General features: G+C 41.5%; 1 protein-coding gene across 5 annotated transcripts in view; it reads right to left on the bottom strand.

Annotated features, from left to right (window-relative positions):
• The window catches only part of PDE9A (phosphodiesterase 9A), a 71199-nt gene that overhangs the window by 7183 nt on the left and 44177 nt on the right, over positions 1-19839 (bottom strand). For all 5 annotated transcript variants that reach the window (XM_080376741.1, XM_080376740.1, XM_080376742.1 and 2 more), the window contains 11 exons: positions 19735-19819; positions 15671-15752; positions 13251-13325; positions 10066-10152; positions 6842-6946; positions 5616-5698; positions 4596-4752; positions 3308-3421; positions 2541-2645; positions 963-1091; positions 678-773 (listed from right to left, as the gene is read on the bottom strand). In XM_080376741.1, coding sequence (XP_080232867.1) covers positions 678-773; positions 963-1091; positions 2541-2645; positions 3308-3421; positions 4596-4752; positions 5616-5698; positions 6842-6946; positions 10066-10152; positions 13251-13325; positions 15671-15752; positions 19735-19819 — 1118 coding nt within the window. The remainder of the gene's footprint in view (positions 1-677; positions 774-962; positions 1092-2540; positions 2646-3307; positions 3422-4595; positions 4753-5615; positions 5699-6841; positions 6947-10065; positions 10153-13250; positions 13326-15670; positions 15753-19734; positions 19820-19839) is intronic.

The raw sequence follows: 19839 nt of genomic DNA, 5'->3' as shown, positions 1-19839 counted from the left end.
ACAACGGCTGGAGACAACAAATGTGGTCACATTTATATCCCACCTCCCCTAAGCCTGACTTGTGAGACACAAGAGAGCCTTGCAATGACAGACACTCTGTAAATGGAGGTCCTCACTCAGCCTGGGCCTTAAAATGGCTTCATTGTTGTGTGTTTAATCTTACTGGGTGCTGTGTATGAGAGAGTAATTCCTCATAAAATTTCAAACACATCATTGATGATAGACACATGAGTGGAAGTTTCTTCCCAGAAAATAAACTTGTGCATTGGTGGTGCAGTGCCTTGAACTGTCCAACCCCAGGACATTTTGCTGCAGTCTAGCCTGGGCTAACTCCTTTCTGGGGAAAAGCAGCTTCCTCCAGGAAGATGCTTTGCTAACGCACTCCCCTTGGGAGCTTATCTCTGGGTTTTGTCTTGAGGTCCCTCTCTTGCAAGCAGCTCCCTTCCTGCAGTTGTACTTGCGTGGTGCCTGGTGGACTCTGCAAGGGCATGGCCTTGTGCACACTCAGTGCTTGTGGCACACACTTCTCTCCAGCCAGGTATAATGAAAGTTTCTTGTGAAAATGATTATGCCATAAGCATTCCTACTATTTCAGAATTAACCTGCTATTAAATTATAATGTTTGACTTATTCAACCATAACGTTTACTTTATCAAAGAGATATTTTTAGCACTTACCTCTTTCATAGCATCATCTATCTGTTTTAATTCCTCATAGTGGTCCCTGGATTCCCAAAGGGGTTGGAGCATCACCTCCTCCACCTCTGGGAATAGCTAAGTGAAAACAAAAGAAAAAAGATTGATATATCCTTTTGTATACATTATCTTGTACATGCTAGAAATGGGGTGAAAGACAGGGTGTGAACTGTACATCCTCATTTCCCTGGCTAACTAAACACCTGTTGGAGCAAATGTTGAAGCTCTACACACCCCCACTTTGGGTTCTGGCCTTGGTTGACTTACCTTTGTTACTGTTTCGAACATGGGGATGAGAATAAACTTCAGGAAGCCAATCTGTGCTGTTGGCTTGGTCACTTTATCACGGTCCATGAACGGTGCCACTGGAAGCCCCTCAGATTTTTCTCTGTCACTCTGGAACAAATCCAGAGTTAACGAATATTAATCTTGGCTAGAAGCTTGTCAGGAAAGTAATGTACCAAGCAGATCACTAGCTAAAGAGCAGTAGCCTTCAGATACAGATCTCAGTAGTGTCTGAAGATAGCACAGAATAACAATATGCTTCCCTTGGGGCAATGTATCCTGCTTTGTTGAGAGCAAGCATCTGAATAACGAAAACTCTGATCAGTTACTTCTGTACAACACTGGCATGAAAGTGTTCACCTCCAGGCTTATGGGGCAATGAGGCTATCTGATTACCTTTGCAAACTCATGGGACTTGTGACGTAAAATATTTCAGAGCATTCAGAAAGGTGGTAATGTCTCTTAACCCTTTGGAAAAGAAGGAATAGGTATTTGATTTCCTTACCATTCTCCAGAGGGTGATGATTTTTGGGTATTCAACCAGAAACAACTACTTCTTCTTTACTAATGATTAAAACTAATTCTGGCTAACCAGGTCAATGGAGAATAGTTCTGTTGACTAGTAAGAGTTTACCAAGCTATGTACTTGACCACTCACTGTTTCTATGTGGGTTCATGTGCAAGGAGGTCACAGACTATGCATGCAAAAAAGGTATCCTGTAGCAGACTTTATTGGGTGTTTCAGGACATAGTGCCTTTGCTGGATGGCCAAAACAGTTAGACACACAGATAGTGTGATTTTGAGTAAGAAGCTGGAGATGTAGCGAGCTAGAAGCCTTTCTGACACATCATCTGAGATGTCTGTCTCTTGCGAGATGCCCTCCTTGGTGTGCAGCTTATCAAAATATAGACAAAACACACCAGAAGGCTCTGGCATCTTCTCCTCAGAGCACTGCAGCTACGTGTTGGTTGAAATCCTACTGCTGCAGTGTACACACTACTCAGGACCCTGTCTGCTGGAGGCAACACAGGGCTGCTCTTCCAGGGATCCTTTTTTAAGCAATCAGAATCTGTGTTCAACTGGGAATCCAGTGAGGAGAAATTGTGTGTGGAGCTTAAAGTCTGACTTGACACACCTCAGCAAGTCTTCTTTTTTCTCTTTAGGGGACTATTCACATGCAGTGAAAATTATCTAAATGAATTCCCATGTGATATTTTATATAATTCGCTTAACTATTTTCCCTTGCCACTGCTCTTGCCCTTTTGGCTCAAAAAATCATTTATACATCAAACAAACTTGCAAGGCAGCCGCTTTACAGAGAACAAGCTCCGGTCTGCTAGCATTAGGATTTCTAGGTCTTTGATCTGCAAATTGTAGCCAGCTGCATTCACTTGCTTTCCGAACAGCTTCTCTTCCTGACATCCTTCTCTGACTTTCTGTAAAAGAAGCCTTTCCATCCTAGGGCTAGACTGCACTGTCAGATAGCGGGACACATGTAGCTGAGTTGGAATTCAGGAAGATCAGTAATTTGTGCAATTGCATCTCTCCCTCATTCTTACCTGCATAAAATATTCCTCTAGTAAGCAATCTACCCAGGGCTCTGCCACTTCCATTGGGCGGACTTCATTGGAGATGTCACAGCATTTTATCAGTACCATCTTCAGCTGAAAGATGATAATACTTTAATACTGCAGTCTTAATGCCAGCATATTTTCTCCTATCCAGAACCTGTGTCTTTACAATGGAGTGGTTGGCAATCTTTTCAAACAGAAAGGACAATTTTAGGATTAAATTGGAGGTCTTAAATGACCTGGATTCTTTTCCACTCTTTCAGTCACTTATTCCTTCTCTGCCTTGGTTTCCCTGTCTGCAGCACTGGGATGTGTCGCTGCGGGATGTACGCTTATTTACTGCACAAAGAAGTTCAGCCACAAATAGCCATTAAGTTGTTTGTGGAGCATTCAGAGGCAGCTGAGGAAAGACTTCCCTGGACATCAAAGATGACTGGGTTGGTAAGTAGAGGAAACTAGAGTCTGTACTCTTGTGGATAATTTGCTCCACAGTAGTGGGCAATAACCATTTCAACCTGACAGAGTAAATATAGTTTTTTTCCTAATGGGACTCTATTTCTAAATTTCTAAAGCTGGACTAATCTATTTTATAAAGAGCATTTACAAATCGTAATTCTTTTTGGTGGGGCAGAGGATGTAGGAAGGATTCTTTTTTTGATAATGCATATTGAATCTTGGTTTCAAAACAAACAAATGTTAATCTACAAGCTTTCACACTATGCACATAAAAATAATAATCCACAAAACCTCCTTACACAGGTCATGTGTTCTTCATTTGAGTAATCAAAATTTTCCATTTTTTCCTTGAAAGAGTCCAGTATTTCTGCATGTCTTGCCATATCTGTAGCCAGGATTAATGTAATTATCCCCTAGCAAAGAAAACATGGTCACATATTAATTTGACAATCTTTACAAAGTCTACTATTGCATAGCAAAGTAGGGTCTTTCTTACACACAGAAAGCCTCAGATGCATTACACTGTTAATACTGAAAGGGGAAGTTTCTAACTTGAAACTACCAAGCAGACTGGAGGAGGATTATAAAGAGTTCACGGTATATGAAGATCATGGTTGGATTGATCTGTAACACTGGTGTGATATTCCAGAGGCATTGAGGTTTTTCCTTTCTGATTGACTAATTCTGAAAAAAAAAAACCCTGTACAACAGGATATTAAAAGCCACACTCTGTTTGCCAAGATCCAATTTTGGCTCCTTGGAAAGCACTATGGGTTTTGCTGCTGACTCTTAGTGGCCCTAGGAAGAGACAGAGATCAGTAGATACAGGTGTCTTCTGTGCTTGTCCTCCTTGGAATAACGGCTTTGAAATACCCAGATGCAGCCAATGTGTTAGGAGCTCTGTATCTTCCTGCTAGGCAGAGTTTGTGATGGGAAAACGTGGTTAATTTAAAGTTGTGGGGTTTCATACAGATCTATCCATTTTGGACTTATGCCTGCTTCCCATACACTGGCAGAATCAGTAACTCCAACCAGACCAGTATCTGAGCCTTACACTGGTCTGCTTTTTCATTTGGTGTGTGAGGAAGGTGTAACATGAGAACTAAGACCTAATTGTGGCCCTTGGTGCTCTAATGGGAATTGCAGCATTGCTCACTGTCTCAGAGATAACTGGGATGACTCCCAGACCACCAAAGCCTCTTCCAGCAAGTGCTCTGCTGTTGTAAATCTTTTTCCATTTTGAAGTTCCTCTTAAAATTAATACAATGTTCTTTTTAAAGTATAAACTTCTGTCATGAGAGCTTAATCATTTCCCAGTTAAAGCTAATTGGCTCCTTCAATAATACCCCCAAAATGTCATAGGCTTTAATCATCAGGAAATACTCATTATTTCACAGCAAGACATGCCAGGGAGTGCTGCTGTGGAAATTTTCCAAGAATCCCTCTTGGATCCTTCCAGTGAGAGGGGCTTTTTCAGGCCCACCCTCTAGGGAGAATGATTCACTTGCATTGTACGGCAGGGAAGTCTGTGCATGCTTACATCTTCAGGAACAGTTTGTACGACACAGATGGGTACAGCATTCGTACCTGTCTTATCTGCTTGAATTGGTCCTGGTCAACGTTGGAGAAAATGTTGTATTCTGGCTGGGAAATGATCTGGAAAGCCACAGCACAGTGGTGGTTCTCCAGTGGGGAAATGTCATTGTAGCGTACCGCAAGCTCGGTTCGTGCATTTATCTGATAGCTGATGTGAAGAAAAACAATGAAAACCCCTACAGACACACACCAGCTGCTCTAAACCATGCTCCTTACTTTTATTTACATTTTTTTCAATACTTATTCAGCTAGCTGCAGCTTGTTTTTTGATTGTTAATACTAAATCAGATTTTTAGAGAAGATAGATACTACTTCAGTATCATGTCAGGCACTATTCCCCTGTAGGTTTTTCTTTTTAATTTTACCATTTCTGTAGCTTAAAATGACATAGACCAAACACAAAAGGAACTGTCTGACCTTCAGTCAACCCCCACTAATGTCAATGGAGAGATTCTCACTAATCTAAGTCAGAATTAGGTTCTACTCTTATTTAATGAATGTCTGCAACTAAAGTAGATTATCTCTCTCTTTTTCACACACACATACATGCACACAAGTGTCCATCAGTAAGCAATTCTAATTTCATTACATGATAATAAATAGAATAATATGCACGTCATTATTTATAATTATGAAATAATGTGTAAGTTAAATCACCCTTCGCATTTTAGTGTAATTACTCCATTTCAGTCAATAAAGCTATAATAATTTATGCCCTCTCTCTCAGCTGTAAACCATTTTACCTTGTTTTCTCAGGAGTGAGGGGAACTGTTGGAATAGAAATCTGGAAAAGCATTTTCCTTACAGAGCCAAGGACAGCTGGCAATCCCAACCCAGACCTGAGTTTTCTGCATGAAGCTGTGCCTTGGCCCATGTGCGAGCGAACATCAGGGCCTTGAGGAAGGTCATGACCAGCTCAAGCTGTGAGAAGGAAAACCTGATCTACCAAAAATACCAGCTGGTATTACCTTCCCAATAAATGTTAAGGGAATAGAATCAAGAGAGACTTACGTATTGTTATAGCCCGGATGGTCCAAGTCATGGCATACTGCTGCAGTCATGAGAATCAAGATGTCAATTTGGGAAAATTTCTCCTGTAAAATACAAAACATAAACCTAGTATTACAATTTCTACTTCCCCTGTCCCCATAAATGAAGTAAAAAATACATCCACATTTACTTTTTAGAGAAATGCAAATCTGAGCAAAATGAAGTATTTTTCCACAGATCAATTTACTTCAGTCAAGAAAGAGAATTCTGTCTTCCCTTCCAGTAAAAATGACTCAGATTTGCTTTTGTTGCATTAAATAACAGCAGCTCGATGGAGGCAATTTGCTTGAAACTTGGTATCACTGCAGAGATCATATAAAAGCACTGAGACATTAGTACAGTCTCTTACAAGTCATTTCAGCATCCTGATTAGTTAAGGGAGGGCTGGAAGATAGCTTAGTTGCCATTGCATTCTCCATTAACTAAAGTTATGAAGAGTAAGAAAAATTAAGTGTTACATTCTCACAGCTTCTGAATAGGATGAACTCCCATTCAAGCAAGTTTTTCTTCATACTCCTGCTGGCAAGAAAATAGACTTAGGCCAGTAACCAAGATGTTTAACTATGGAGTAAAAAGTTTTTTTTTTTTTAACTGAATAAAATCTGGTTTGTACAGAAATTAAATTAATATATAAACACAGGTTATCCAGTCAATGAAAACAAATTATGTCTGTAGTTTTGGAGAAAGTACAGGTCAAACGTGAATCTTGCGTACAGTACATGCAAGGTATTATTTGCAGTAGCTGACCCAGATGCAAGCACACATTTGGAGAAAACCTCTTGTGGGAACATTTTGTGTCACGGATGAAGACTATATCCACAGACCATAATTCAGTAGGCTTTTGGATCTGATTCATAGATGTTTCATGCTATCAATGTCACAAGAGCTTCAATGTACAAATCTGAGATACCCAGGAGGTGAAGGTAGCTTCCCAGCAACCCCAGGAAGCTGTGTAGGTGCTTTTGGGTCTAGGATGGGATGGCTGAGTGGGCAGCCAGTGGTGGAAATGCAACACCTCTCCTCCTCTCCCCAAGGACTGAACAAGTGCAGCTACTGCAAAGCTCATCACTTGCTAGCCAGCTGGTGGCCTGTGTTGCAAGGAAAGTGGCACAGGTGTCATGGTGCTTAGTGGACGAACATGTGCCCCATGAATGAAATTGAGTGATACTGTTGAGGTGGGGGCATACCTGGAGGCTGCAGAGTGAGATCATGCTGTACATCATCTGGGTCACGCAGAAGCAGTGCCGGAAATTATGAAAGGGGTTGTTTCTGTAATTGTCGTGAATACACAGCTGCAGAGAGAGGGAATGAAGCAGTCAGAGACAAGAGAGTTCTTTCCTTATAAAAAAATGATTACGTACACTTCCCAGCCTCCCTGGAAGCACTGTATACCTCTACAAGAGTCCTATGGAGCCCAATATAATTTTCTGCTAGGACAGAGTGGTAGCACAAGGCCCTCTGACACTCCCTGTCCACCTGGGGAATGATGAAGAACACTGCATTTCAAGAATTTGTCAGCAGGTAAAGCTTACAGCAATTTCTCTCTCATACCAGCTAGTGATGGGTAAACATCCCAGCACAGCTGCAAGTGCATCTCGATCTTGAGATAGGACTCTGTGCTCTAATCCTGAATTTGTATTTCAGACTGTGATGTGGTTAAATGGTGACTTTGGGATGTGTAAAGAACTCAAAGTACATCCTCATTCCCCTGTCTCACTGAATGCAAATTGCAGCTTTGAAAACTTCCAGGCTGAACTGTAGTTGTTATTTCATTTGCAAATGTTCAGAGGTGGCACTTTGGGATGTGTTTCCTGGCAAAGTAAAGATGTGAATGCACACACACTAGCGTACCTGTGTGGATTTCCTATTCTAGGCAGCATTGAAGAGATTTAGCCATATAGGCACGTGGAACTGATTTTTGTGTGTTTTAACTTTCTACAGATCCTGACTGTGTGCCCTCATTACAAATACAAGCTAGAGCTTGTCTTTCCATGTGTCCTTGCTCCTGTCAGCCAGGCTAGCTGAGTGAAGCTGGCACAGCTGTGTTAACACATGCCACAGTCACTCTTCCAATGCACTGAATAGCCTTGGGTATCCTGTCCTGCACAAAACAGCAAAGCATCAGCAGCGCTGCTGGACCCCTTCTGCTGAATCCTTTGTAGCCTGGACCCTAGAGAGCCCTTACACACATTACTGAGTCTGAATTAATGACATGGACAGAATTTGTGTCCCCTTCTCCAGCTAAATAGTGGATTTACTTAAAGAAACCTCAAGCCCCACCAGGATCAAACCCTTCAGCCTGGGACCTGATTTCTAGGAAGCCTCAAAGCTCTGGACAAGGTCAAGAGAACTGTGGATTTTCAATGCTTATTCAATATTTGGGGGCTTCATTGCAAAAGCTGTTCAGATTATTCTGCAGCAAGACTTCAGGAATGTATTACATTATTGTAAAATGAATAACTAATGGAACTATATGGTTGACAGCAGGGCTTCCAGGTGGTGGGCAGTGTCTCACAGCCTCCACATGGAAACCGTGGCCATGCCCAGGCACTGTACAACACTGCATGGATGTAACATATACATCCAACATTGGAGCCCAGCGTATCCCAGGGAACTCCTGGCTCAGAACACTAAAGGGCTGGAGTGACTGGGTTGTATTAGTCGCCCTTTCCTCCCCTTTCTGGAACATTTCTGTAGCCAATGGATATGGGAGCAAGAAAGCAAGCATACGTATGAGGTGGCTTTTTCTTACCCGCTTAAGTTCAAACTGGTGCCCACAGCATGCCTGGGGAAGTATCATAGTTTGAAGCAGAGTCCTTGGGGCTCTTTTTAAATCTGTTTTTCTGTGAAGCTAGAGTTTAGGAAAAGAAATCTTACCCTGTCTTACCTTTGTAGAAAATACATAATAAACTCCCCTTGTTCAGATCTAGGTGGTCTGAAATGCTGTTGGTAAATAATTAATTGGAGATACATGCTAACAGGAAGCTGCCTGCAGTAATGTGTGTGGGTGGCATGTTGATGTGTGTTGACATATCACCTTGTTTCCCATGTTTTCAGGCTGTGAGACAGGAGGAGGAAATTTTGTGTTTTATCTACTCTGTGCTAGCCTTGTTTATATTGGGTTTCATCCCACCCCTCCTGTTCAGCTGCTTTCTAAGGTCAACATTACTGAGCTTTTCATCTGCCTTTGGGGAGAGATTTCCTAGGTCTTGATTACTTTTTGTATCTCCTTTAATGTAGTCATACTGTTTTTCTAAAAATGTTTAACCAGTGCTAGACCTAAATCTCAGGTAAGCCTTTTGCCTTCTATGGTGACATGATAACATTGGTCCATTTTATGCCTTATTCCATTCTCTGGTCAGTCCAATGACTTGTTAGATTCACCCTACAGCAGTGCACCAAGCAATGACAGTCACTGCCCCTGTGTACGCTGGTGCCCAGGTGCTTTCTGCTCTTGTTGTACTTCATGATACAATGAATCCAGTGCTTTGCTTTGTGTTTTCTAGCCACCTTCTGAATTTGTGGAATTTGTTCAGGCCTTTCTTGGGAGTCTACATCCATCATGTAGAACAGTTCCCTCTATTCTGTGCATATGCTTCAGGTAATTAGAAGAAATTAATGAGATTTAAGTCTTCACTGTAGGAATTGTATGAAGCGTCTGTATAATGAACTTCACATCATGATGTTTTTAATTATTGTTTCAATCATTTTTTCAGGTAGAGTTGTAAGTTTTACTAACTGTAATTCTTCAGGCTACCCCTAGATCCTTTTTGAACAATGGGTAAAATACTGTTCTACAGTTCGCTAGGGACGTGATAGGTTTTTCTGAGAAAGCAAATATATTCTTCAGTTTTTAGCAAGTGCTTTCTTATGGTCTCCTTTGGACCTGAAAACTTACTGATTTTTAAATATTCCAATGTTTCTTCTTTAGACATCTTAATTTTGGTATGATCTCATCTTTATCTGAAGTCTTGCATCTCTGCAACATTCTCAGCATTAAAGACTGAAGCAAAAAATGCTGTTTAGTTTGTCAGCAAGTCCTTTTCTTTCCTGACTTGCTCTTTTAGTCCCTGTGACTCAGTACCTCTAATGGATTATTGCACATACTGATTTTTTTCTTGGTCATATCTGAAGACACTGTCTTGTCTCCATTTCCAGTAGGTACCAAGAGCATTCGTCAGAAATGAGCTGCTTTCAGTAACAGAAAGCTCAGCAGACAACGCAAAACAGTTTTAAAAAAAGTCATTGACCACAAGAATGTAAACATTTGCTGAAATACTTAAATTTTAAGAATTTGTATAGATTGACTGCCTTCAGTGGGATTACTCATGTGAGTCGAGTTGACTAAATGTCTTGTTTATTGATTTTTGAGTTTGAAAAACTGCTAATATCAATAATTTGAAATACTTACCAACCACCTTTTTAACGTGATAGGATTGATATTGAAGTCTTTTACCAATCCAAGATCATGGTACATATGTTCCAAACAGCTCAGCATCTGCAGCCCGGAAGAGATAGTTTATTGGTTTGGTAAATATCAATTTACTTTATGATACATTGCAAAGTGAATTTCCTCCTTGCAAGCATTGAATAATTGCAGAGCCCTCTTGTTAAGATGAAAGATGTTCAAAGATTGCATGATTGAAGGCAGTGCAAGAGGGGAGACAGAGGTTCTGAAAGCTTTTTGAAGTAGACAGACCGCTGTTGACTTCATAGGTTTTGTGCAGGGCTTTGAATCACACCAGCTCTCTTTAGTAATTGTGATTCATGCATATCATAGCAATTCCTTCTCACAAAAAAGTATTGCCATTTTTCTAATTCAGCTGGGGTATGTTCTAATGCTCAGTGAAATCAGTGGGAGTTTGACCACTGACTTCAAAGGCCCTAGCTGTACAGAAATGGATCAGGCCCTAGATGTATAGAAAATGACAGCAGAAAATAAAATAACCTTAGAGAAATATTTATTCTAGATATGTGTCAACATCTTCTTTCTTTACTTCACTCTCTTAGCTCATATTTCTTGTTTAACAAAAGATAACTCTACAAAACTGCAGCAGGTATGTGACCATCCACTCCTGTAAACTATAACTATTAATCCTAACAGCTGAAATGCAAAGACAGGCTGCTCTTTTGACACAATGTCTGCTCTGCAGTAGGAAGGGATGCAGGTAATTTAGCACTACTACTCCTGGTTAATCTTCCGGGTTTGAAAATATTGGAAAAGAAAGATATTGATAATGTGATGTGTTTGGGCACTTAACAGCTGCCACCAGTCAGAAATGGACAGACTTCCAGGAGTTCAGGAGTTTATGTATCTGCATTTCCATTTCTGAAGGCAAAATCTGAAGGGGATGAAATGTAGGTATTATATTAGCAGCTGTAGTTTTTAGACTGTAGGCTGATCCAGGAGTTTTAACATGATGAATGTAATGTCACAACTATGGTCTTGGAGACATTTTTAGTTAGGTTTCTGTTATTTAGGCTCTTAAAAACTCTCCAGAAAAATTATTTAATCTAATGAAACTTTATATTTATCCAGAGAATATGCATAGTTTGTACAGTAACAAAGGGGCTGGTTTTGAGTCAGCCGAACAGGAAGAAAGAGACTTTCCTGCAAGACTTGAGGGACAATGTCTGAGCTGAGTTGTGCTCACATGAACAGCGTTTTGCTGTAGACCACTTTGTCTTATTCCTGGCCCTTGAGGTAGAATATACATTTCACAATACTTTCAGAAAAGACTTTCTGAGACAATAAACTTGATCCAAAAGGGCTGAATTATCCTCAGAAATGCCTGTCTCCCTCCAGCTGTTGCCAAGAGATCTTTGGGTGAGTGGCAGGGTGACTCTGAGTCCCAAAGCTCCTGCCCCTGAACACATGAGAATCTCAGTTTCCATTTTCAGCTTTCTTGGTCAAGAGCAAAAATTTGAATATTGGACTCTTGTAAGGCTTGAAAGCGAGGGAGCATTTGAGAAAGAGAACACAAGTTTGTGGCATATCTCTGTTTACTGAGATGATGCAGAGCACGTTGTTGATTTGCTTACAGAAGAATATCGTTTATAACCTGCCTGCCCCACATTAAGCATGTGGGCAAATGCTTATTGCTAAGCAAGCATTGACAGAATTGAAATATTCTCTGTAAACATAAACTAGAGCTACAAGGGTGAGATAAACCCATATGGTGCTTGGCTCGCTAGAGCTTGTGTGGTATCTTATTTCTGAGCAGCACTCCTCCTTGCAGGGCATGTCTAATCTCCACACCCTCTTGTTAGCCTCATTCATGCCACCATATGGGGTTTCCTAGTACTCTGAATGAGTTACTGTGCTAAAATACTATGCCTCAGCACACAAGAATCCGTGGATAATGGTTTTTGTCTCTCCCCATTCTTTCTTAATAGTCAGAATAACAGTGAGCCAACAGCGTTATGGTCCACCTGGCAGGTCATAATTTTCTCTTGCTGTAAAGACCTGACAGGTGTTCAGAAGCTGGGGGAAAGCCATTTTGCCTGAGCAGTTGTATGGCCATGGTAGAGAGAAAAGGGGCTGGAGAGGGAGCAGTAACTGCAGAGCACCAAGCTCAGCTTGGCATGGACTGCACAAGGGAAGCTCTGCCAGCCTCTGTGAACGGGAGCTGGACTTAAAGCCACCAGAGAGTCCTTCTGTTATGCTGCCAGCCAGATGAAATATCCTGAAAGGAATATGCTGTTCCTGCAGGTGTTGTATGAGGTACTTTTCCTTGTGATGTTGACCTACAGGTGCTGAACCACAATGACTCTTGTATGCACAAGATCTGATTGGGATGGTAGTTAAGGTGATTGCTGCTAAGGGGTGCTGTGAGAGCTACCCAATCCTTCCCTTGGGGAAAATCCAACACAAACCCCCTGGTTTAGTCCTACCCTCCCTTACACTTTTCCTAGGTGAGATTTGCTCATATTTGCTGAATGTAGTTTCACATTACATTATAAGCTGGCCATTACAGAAACAACCTTTTCCTTCATGTTTCTACAGAGGTTTACATGTGGGCCTTCCAGAACCTTCTGCAATACAAGTGATGAACAATGAATAATACTAATAGCAATAAGAAAAATAAGAAAATGAAGTAATAAGAAAACACTAATAGGCTGTGCACGCAATTTTGCAACTTCTTCAGAATACACTACAGAAAACCTCTTGCCTAAAAGTGTGTGAATCAATGCATGCACCTCTGTCCAGCTTCACGCAGCAGCACGCTGCTTTATTGATTTGAGTGGAGTTATTGATGGTGTGCTTAAGCATACGCTTTCATAGGGATTGATTTGTTCAGATAAAACGGCACAAGAGAACTCATGTGGCAGTAATGATAGTGCACTGGTTGTTATGGGACATTACTAGGAATAGATTAAAGAAAAAATAAAGACAACTCAGGATATAATATTCAGTATAATCTACCTGGCATCTGTCAGGAAAAAGTACTGTATTCTGGTGTGATATGAAAATTAAAAAAATATAGACAGTAAGGGGCAGAAAAGGGGAAAAACCCTGCAGACCATCTTAAAGGGCTCTTCTGGCCTTGTTGGCTCTCAGAAGGAGTGCAAACTCAGCTAACATGGCATCCTTACTTCGTTGGGCTCCCACAGCCAGACATCAAAGGTTGGCTTCCGAAGTGCTTCAATGGTCTCCTGGGACAGCATGTACTGTAGACAAAAAGGCAGTCAGAGTAAGTAATGGTCCCCCACTCTGGCAAGGGACCTACTGTTGGCATGTCCTTGGGACTCTCGGGGTTCCATTCGTGAGGGGTTTAGCCATATTTCCCAAAGAGAGAGCAACTGATCTCTTCCTCTGCCTGCCCAACCCTTCTCACCATCCCCACCAGCTGCTTGTGGTCACACCAGAATGGCCACACCAGAAAGCCCTCAGACAGCTTGCTGCCTGCCACAGCACCAGCTGGTAGGTCACTGATGGGTGGAGATCCTTGTGGAGCCAGGAGGTGAAGGGTTTGGGAGAAAAGGAAGGAGAGCAGAGGTGTTATGGACCGGGCTGTGAGTAAATCCAGCACAGAGATATAAAGATCTGTCCCCGGCTGCACTGGTTCTGCTGCCTGCAGAACATCAGTGATAATCAGTGGAGCCAGTTACATCTGGATGATGTGAAGTGTCTATGCCAACAGTGTTAAATTAGCTGGTGGGTATGATATATTTACTTTCAGATGATTTATGCTCCCATTTTGAGTATTTTTTCAAGAACGCCCACATTTTCAAATTGGTTGTCAGCCTGCAAGACTCAAGTGATTATTTTATCATTATGCTCAGAGGCTTAAAACAAAATCAAGCTCATCATCCAGTTACCAATTATATACAAAATTTAAAAAAGGAATGTGGAGGGTTAAAAGACCAGGGGAGATCTGGACTGTACTGGTTTATCTTTTCAAGACTCTATTCATCAGAGTCTTTCTGGGACACAAAAACCTTGTAGCTTCAATTGGTCCATTTACCATGGCTGTTTCTAATTAGTCTGGGCTTACTGTAGTGAACAGGTGAATGAATGTTCTAAGCTATCAAATTGTTGATACTTGATCCAAGGAATAATAACACTGAAGATTAATTTTCCTCCTTAAGAAGCAATGATTTTTGCATTTGCTTATATAACGTACATTTAATATGACTTTCTGAAAGAAAACTGTGTGTTAGCAATACAGATTTTTTATTTGATACCAGTGTTTAAATGATATCTTCTTTCAGTGTACTCATCACTTCCTAACCTCACTGACATTGGACAAACCCGGCACCTGGCAACTGATAACAAATTTCACAGATTTGTCAAGCCGGACCTAAACTCTTAAACACGAAACTCTTATGGGCTTTGGTCTAGGGATAATACAGAAATACAGACTACCAGTTTACTCTGCAGTCAGTCAGTACAACTTTTCATAGTGCTTGTTGTTAATTCAAGATCCTAATATCATAGCAGTACATCAAAGTTTGTTTTGACGTATATACTGATTAAGTGCAAAAATCTGCTTTAGAAGCGATATGTTTTGTGAAAACATGTTCTAGTGTCAGAAGAACAAGCCTCTAGCTCAGAAGTTAATGGAAAGAAATGTAGTATCATGATGTCTGCCTCAGAGGCCTGGAGGTCACTTTTGCTAGGCAGAGCAGAATAAACAACAGAACTTACAACTCATTGTTCTGGAAGACTGTGAAGACAAATACGCAAAGATGCACGTCCATATCATACACCTGCATCACATGGGACCATGTGAACTTCAGAGTGGCTGAGACAGCTTTGATGTGTGCAAACAAATGCTCACTGTTAAACTATGACTTGCACATGTGTAAGCTGGTGTCTTGTCAAGGTGTGAGCTGGGCACTGAGCAGACATAACCTGGTAGCTTTGAATAACTCCTGTGGGTAAAGACTGCCAATGCTAGGATCAAAGATCCTGTGTGCTTCATGGTTTCAGCCTCATTCATCAATGTGGATTTGCACTTGTACTTGCCCAATAGACATTTTTCTTCAAGCATTACTGTTTTCTCTAGCAAATACACTAACTCATTTTCACAGGGACAACGAATCATTCTGCAGAGAATCCAATGTCGCATTTTATCTTTGTTTCCCTGGGTGAAGCATACCCATAAATTACTTTTTAAATTAAAAAATAATCCATTAGGAGAAAACAGACAGCAACACTATTGTCAATCAGAGTACAACATTACGGGCTAGTTTTGATTGTCTGCTATGAGCATGGAGAATAAACAAATATAACTAGACAAAAGAGCGTTAAAAGTTGGTGATTGCAAAATGATCATTAACATTTCAAACACTAATGAGTTTTCAAGTATTAAAAGACTACTGAGGATCCAACTTTAAGTCACCACTGGCAATGACAGCTTTTCCCATTAGTTTCCAGGGATTTTGGATCAGGTCCTAGACTGTAGAATAACTAGGCTAAGAAGGCTATGGAGTCATGCATTGTAAACCAGAGCTTGTCAAGATGGCAAGGGTGTAGTAGGATTCTGGGAAGAGCAAGCATTGTGTGGTACCTTTGGGTAGGATGGTACATCTCGCCGGGGAGTCGGCCTCTTGTTTTCATCCAAAAAGCTGTACTTGCAGGAACAGTTAGTCCTGAAATGAAATATTCAGCTTTTAACATTATGGGAACAGAAACACAGTGTCTTGAAAAATGCCAGAAGTACTCTTGTTTCTCAGTAGGCATCACTCAGAGAATTACCCCACTCCCCAGCCTCTCCCTTTCTAATGTGGTGTTGCTCAAATGCTTTAAAAGTGTGATTCTCTTTCGGATTTTCTCCCCTCGTGCAATGCCCCTGTTGCCCCTTCTCCATATATTTGAATTCAAGTGAGAAGCATCTGTCTTCAAGCATGTATCCATGGATACCCAACCACTTCTACTTAAACCAAGTAACTTTCCTTTCAGCAAGCACCTTGCCGTCTGAGGATGGCAGAGCCCTGCTAGGGGCGATGCTGAGTATGGACGCTGGCATACCTGTGCTTATTTACTGGTGTAGGCACCCACTGAGCCCATGACACTGCAGCCCAGCTCTAGGTCTTGTAAAATCTTGGGTATGACCATCCATTTTGATGGCATGACCATCTTGTCTGCTGCCCTTCAGGTGGGACAACAGCAGTGAGGCACAGGCTCAGCAGACACAGTCTGCTAGGCTCCCAGGGGGAAGCGAGCCACTGCCAGAAATTACAGGTAATTAACACTTGCCGTGTTATTAACACCAGCACCCACTGCCAGTTATCTGCTCCTCCTTCCTCTGCATGTGGAAGAGCCAAGCTGGGAGGTACACTCTAGCCTTACAGCCTTTGCAGAACATCTAAGCTGCTGCACTGTAGCGCGAGAGCAGTTCCTTGCCTTACAGCCATGGGGAGAACAATAAAACTAAGAGCTGTGAGGTGTCACCCATGGCAATCATGATACTTTAACTCAACACATGTTTCCCAGGTAGCTGGTCACATGGGCTTTAATTAGTCCCATGTGAGACTGATCTACTAGCATTTTGTATTTATCCCTGTAGTCCTAACATTTGGATTATCCTTTCTCATTTTTCAAATCTCCTGCTAAATAAAGCTCAAAGAAAACCCTCTCAAGAAACCAACCAAAGTATTCCGTTAACTTTGTTTGTCCCTTTTGAATTATTTTGCATATTCTGTATTGCATCTCTTTTTAGTGCTTCTCTTCTCCATTGGGAATTGGTCCAGCTGTCTTGTCTTTTCTCCTCTTAATATTGATGTCTGCTAACATTTCTGATGATATTGTCTAAATCCTGCAAAAGTTATGTCATCTTACAGTTCACGGTGGTCAGCTGGCTTCAACCAGCTGTCTTTTCTTGCCCTGTTTAAGGAGAGTCTCAGTGGGTGAAAAGCTGTCATAATAATTTCTAAAGCTGTTTCCTCAAAACTCCACTGTGAGGGGTATTAGTAGGATAAAATTAGTGGGACTGGGGCATTCCTTGCCCTAACTGGAGCTGGCTGCCAGGGTTAGCTGAGGGTCAGCCAACTCTTTCTAATTCCCAGCTGCAGTAAGACATCGAAGCATTCATCCTGCCACACTGGGGAACACACCAGAGCCAGGATGCATCAGACCTTTACAAATGTAAAACTGTATCTGCAAATGATCATGATTCTAAATTACACTATAACATTATTAGCATCTGTCAGTGGTGAGTGCAAAAAGCAGACTAGCAAAACCCCCACAATTTAAGGGGGTGCAAGTGGGGCTGCTTTGCTCTTCTGAAGAGGGGAGATGCACAGTTCACTGTGTGATGACTTTATAAACCTAGCTGTTAATCCTTACTCTGACATTTGTTAATACAAGAGCAAATGTATGAATATGTAAACATATAAGAATACAGCTGTGTACACTGTGATATTATTGAAAGAATATAGGCACCGCATATATTTATGTACATTAATTAACATTAGATGTAATCCCTAATTGCAACTGTAATGCATTATCTAGCAAATGACATTGCACAAGGGATGACAAGTCTAAATAAGAGCAAATATATTTCCACTTACCCAGGGATGTCTCTGTTCCTCCCATAGCATGCACATATCTCATGCCAATGGGACAGAGCTTGCTGAGCCGTTCTGGGATGAAGGACCCCTAGGCTGAGGTCACCATGGGCTAGTGGCATGGGTCCTGCAGAGCCATGGTCTTTTGGGAATAGAGAACCACAGCTCATTCTTCAGCAGCTCCCAATGAGGTCTTACAGCAAAAAGAAGTGACCCGCAGCCACACCCATTTAGACACTGAACCTAGACACATCTAGCTGCTGCTTTGAGACCCAAGCCCTTAGGCTACTGATAATCATGGGCAGAATTTTGTGCAAGGAGAAGGAGGTTTTGTGCAACTGAGAGGAGGAAGACCCAGCTCAAGGCAACCAAGAAGAGCTGTGACAAGTAGCTGCCACGTTGATATGGCACAAAGCGATGCTGAGCAGAGACAGTTAGGCTCCTGCTTCAGTGAAAGCAGCTATGCAGTGTGAGCTCAGAGCAAGCTAGCTTGGGTGTCAGCACTACCTGCTGCTGAGCACCACACCCACTTTCACCACAGCTTGCCAGCATCCTGCTCCATGCTGGACTCTGGCTTTTGGCAGCTGTCATATCTCATAACAAGCCCGTGGTGAAGACTACACCTCAGCTGGAGACGGCTGCACTGGGCAGACATAGCACTGCCCATTCCTGTTTTTCTTGTTAACAGGTTGCTGTTTATAATAAAAAATAGAGATTGTAAGGTGACAAGATCTGGAACAGGAATGAGTCATAGCTGCTGCTGGGACAGTCTCGTACTTCCTCATCTGTGTGGCAGCAACTGGGTGAGCATGAAGCTGCCATTAATTTCTTTTCTTGGTTTTAATTCCCTATCTGCCTGTGTGTCACTATGCTCATAAATGCAGCTCTCCCAGCTCCCTGAAACAGTTGAGGAAAGGTAAGGACGCATGCATAGGCACACGTTATTCACATCACACTCAGCACAAATCAGCACACATGTGCTGCCAGTCTGAGCTCCTCACATAAGGTTTCCTCACACACCTGAACAAGAAATGCTGCAAGTCACAGGGCAGACTGCTATCCATTTTACTGTTATAAATCTAGAAAGCTGGAGCAGATCTGAGTTTAAAAATGTTACTCTGCATTTATGCTGGTATGACAGCTGAATTTGGCCTTAGACTTAACAGGAATGTATTAATGCTGAGCTACCTGATATATCTGGGTAGCAAAATTCATAACAGCAAATTATTATAAAGTCTAATTCTTTTAGCAAATCTCCCACTGCCCTCAATAGGTAATTGCTTTGATTAAAGGACAGAGAATTTGACCTCAAATGAAGAAAATGAGAGAGGCTGTCAAGATAGCATAGTTACATTTGCTGAGAAAAATCCCCTTCACCCGCACTTTAAGCAACGCTGTATATCCTTCAGCAACCTTCCCAGAAGTATTCATAATCTCACAGTGATGATTTGTTTGTACTAATGGGGTATTTCAGTGACACAGGAGGCAGACTTTCAAGCCTAGGCTGCATACCATACCAAATGCAATTTTTTTCCTGTGTTTTAATTACAGCAAAACCAAGCTTCACAATCACAGTGAGCCCTTGAATTAGAAAGTGAATTCCCAGTTTCTTGTTGAGTTTGAAATGAATGTTTTTTTAATAGCATGAGATCATAATTAGAAGAGCTGCTACATGTTTATTTTATATTTTCCCAGAATATATTGGAGCTGGTTTGAGTGATAACTTGCTCCTAATCAAACACTGCACTGTGCAGAACTTCTATGCAGAAGTTCTTCTCCCATTCCCTCTCTCCCAGTAAATCTGGATGAAGAATTCCCATTCTGTATGGTGAAAAATAGCTCTCTGTTGCAAGACCTTTTTCTCTATTCCCATGGCCTGAGCTATTTTAACTGATGAATTGCTGTAGATCTTCAAATGTTAAATTAAAGCCACTGTCCTTAATGGTTATTAGTTTCTTCCTCCTTTACTTCTAAGCCCAGAAGGTAACACAATTCTGCAGAAATGTTGCATTAGGGTTTGAAACCAGATGCTTATTTCTTTGGTTAGGTCCAAAGCAGAACTTACCTGCTGCTTCTTGCTGCCATTTCCTCCCTCATCTTTTTAATGTCGCTCTTGCATTTCTCAATCTCCACGACTTTCAGGCCTTCCACTGTCAACAAAGGAAAACAA

This window comes from Falco punctatus (genome assembly GCF_963210335.1).
Source record: "Falco punctatus genome assembly, chromosome: 2".
NCBI classification, from domain to species: domain Eukaryota; kingdom Metazoa; phylum Chordata; class Aves; order Falconiformes; family Falconidae; genus Falco; species Falco punctatus.
This window is presented reverse-complemented; position numbering and strand designations above follow the sequence as displayed.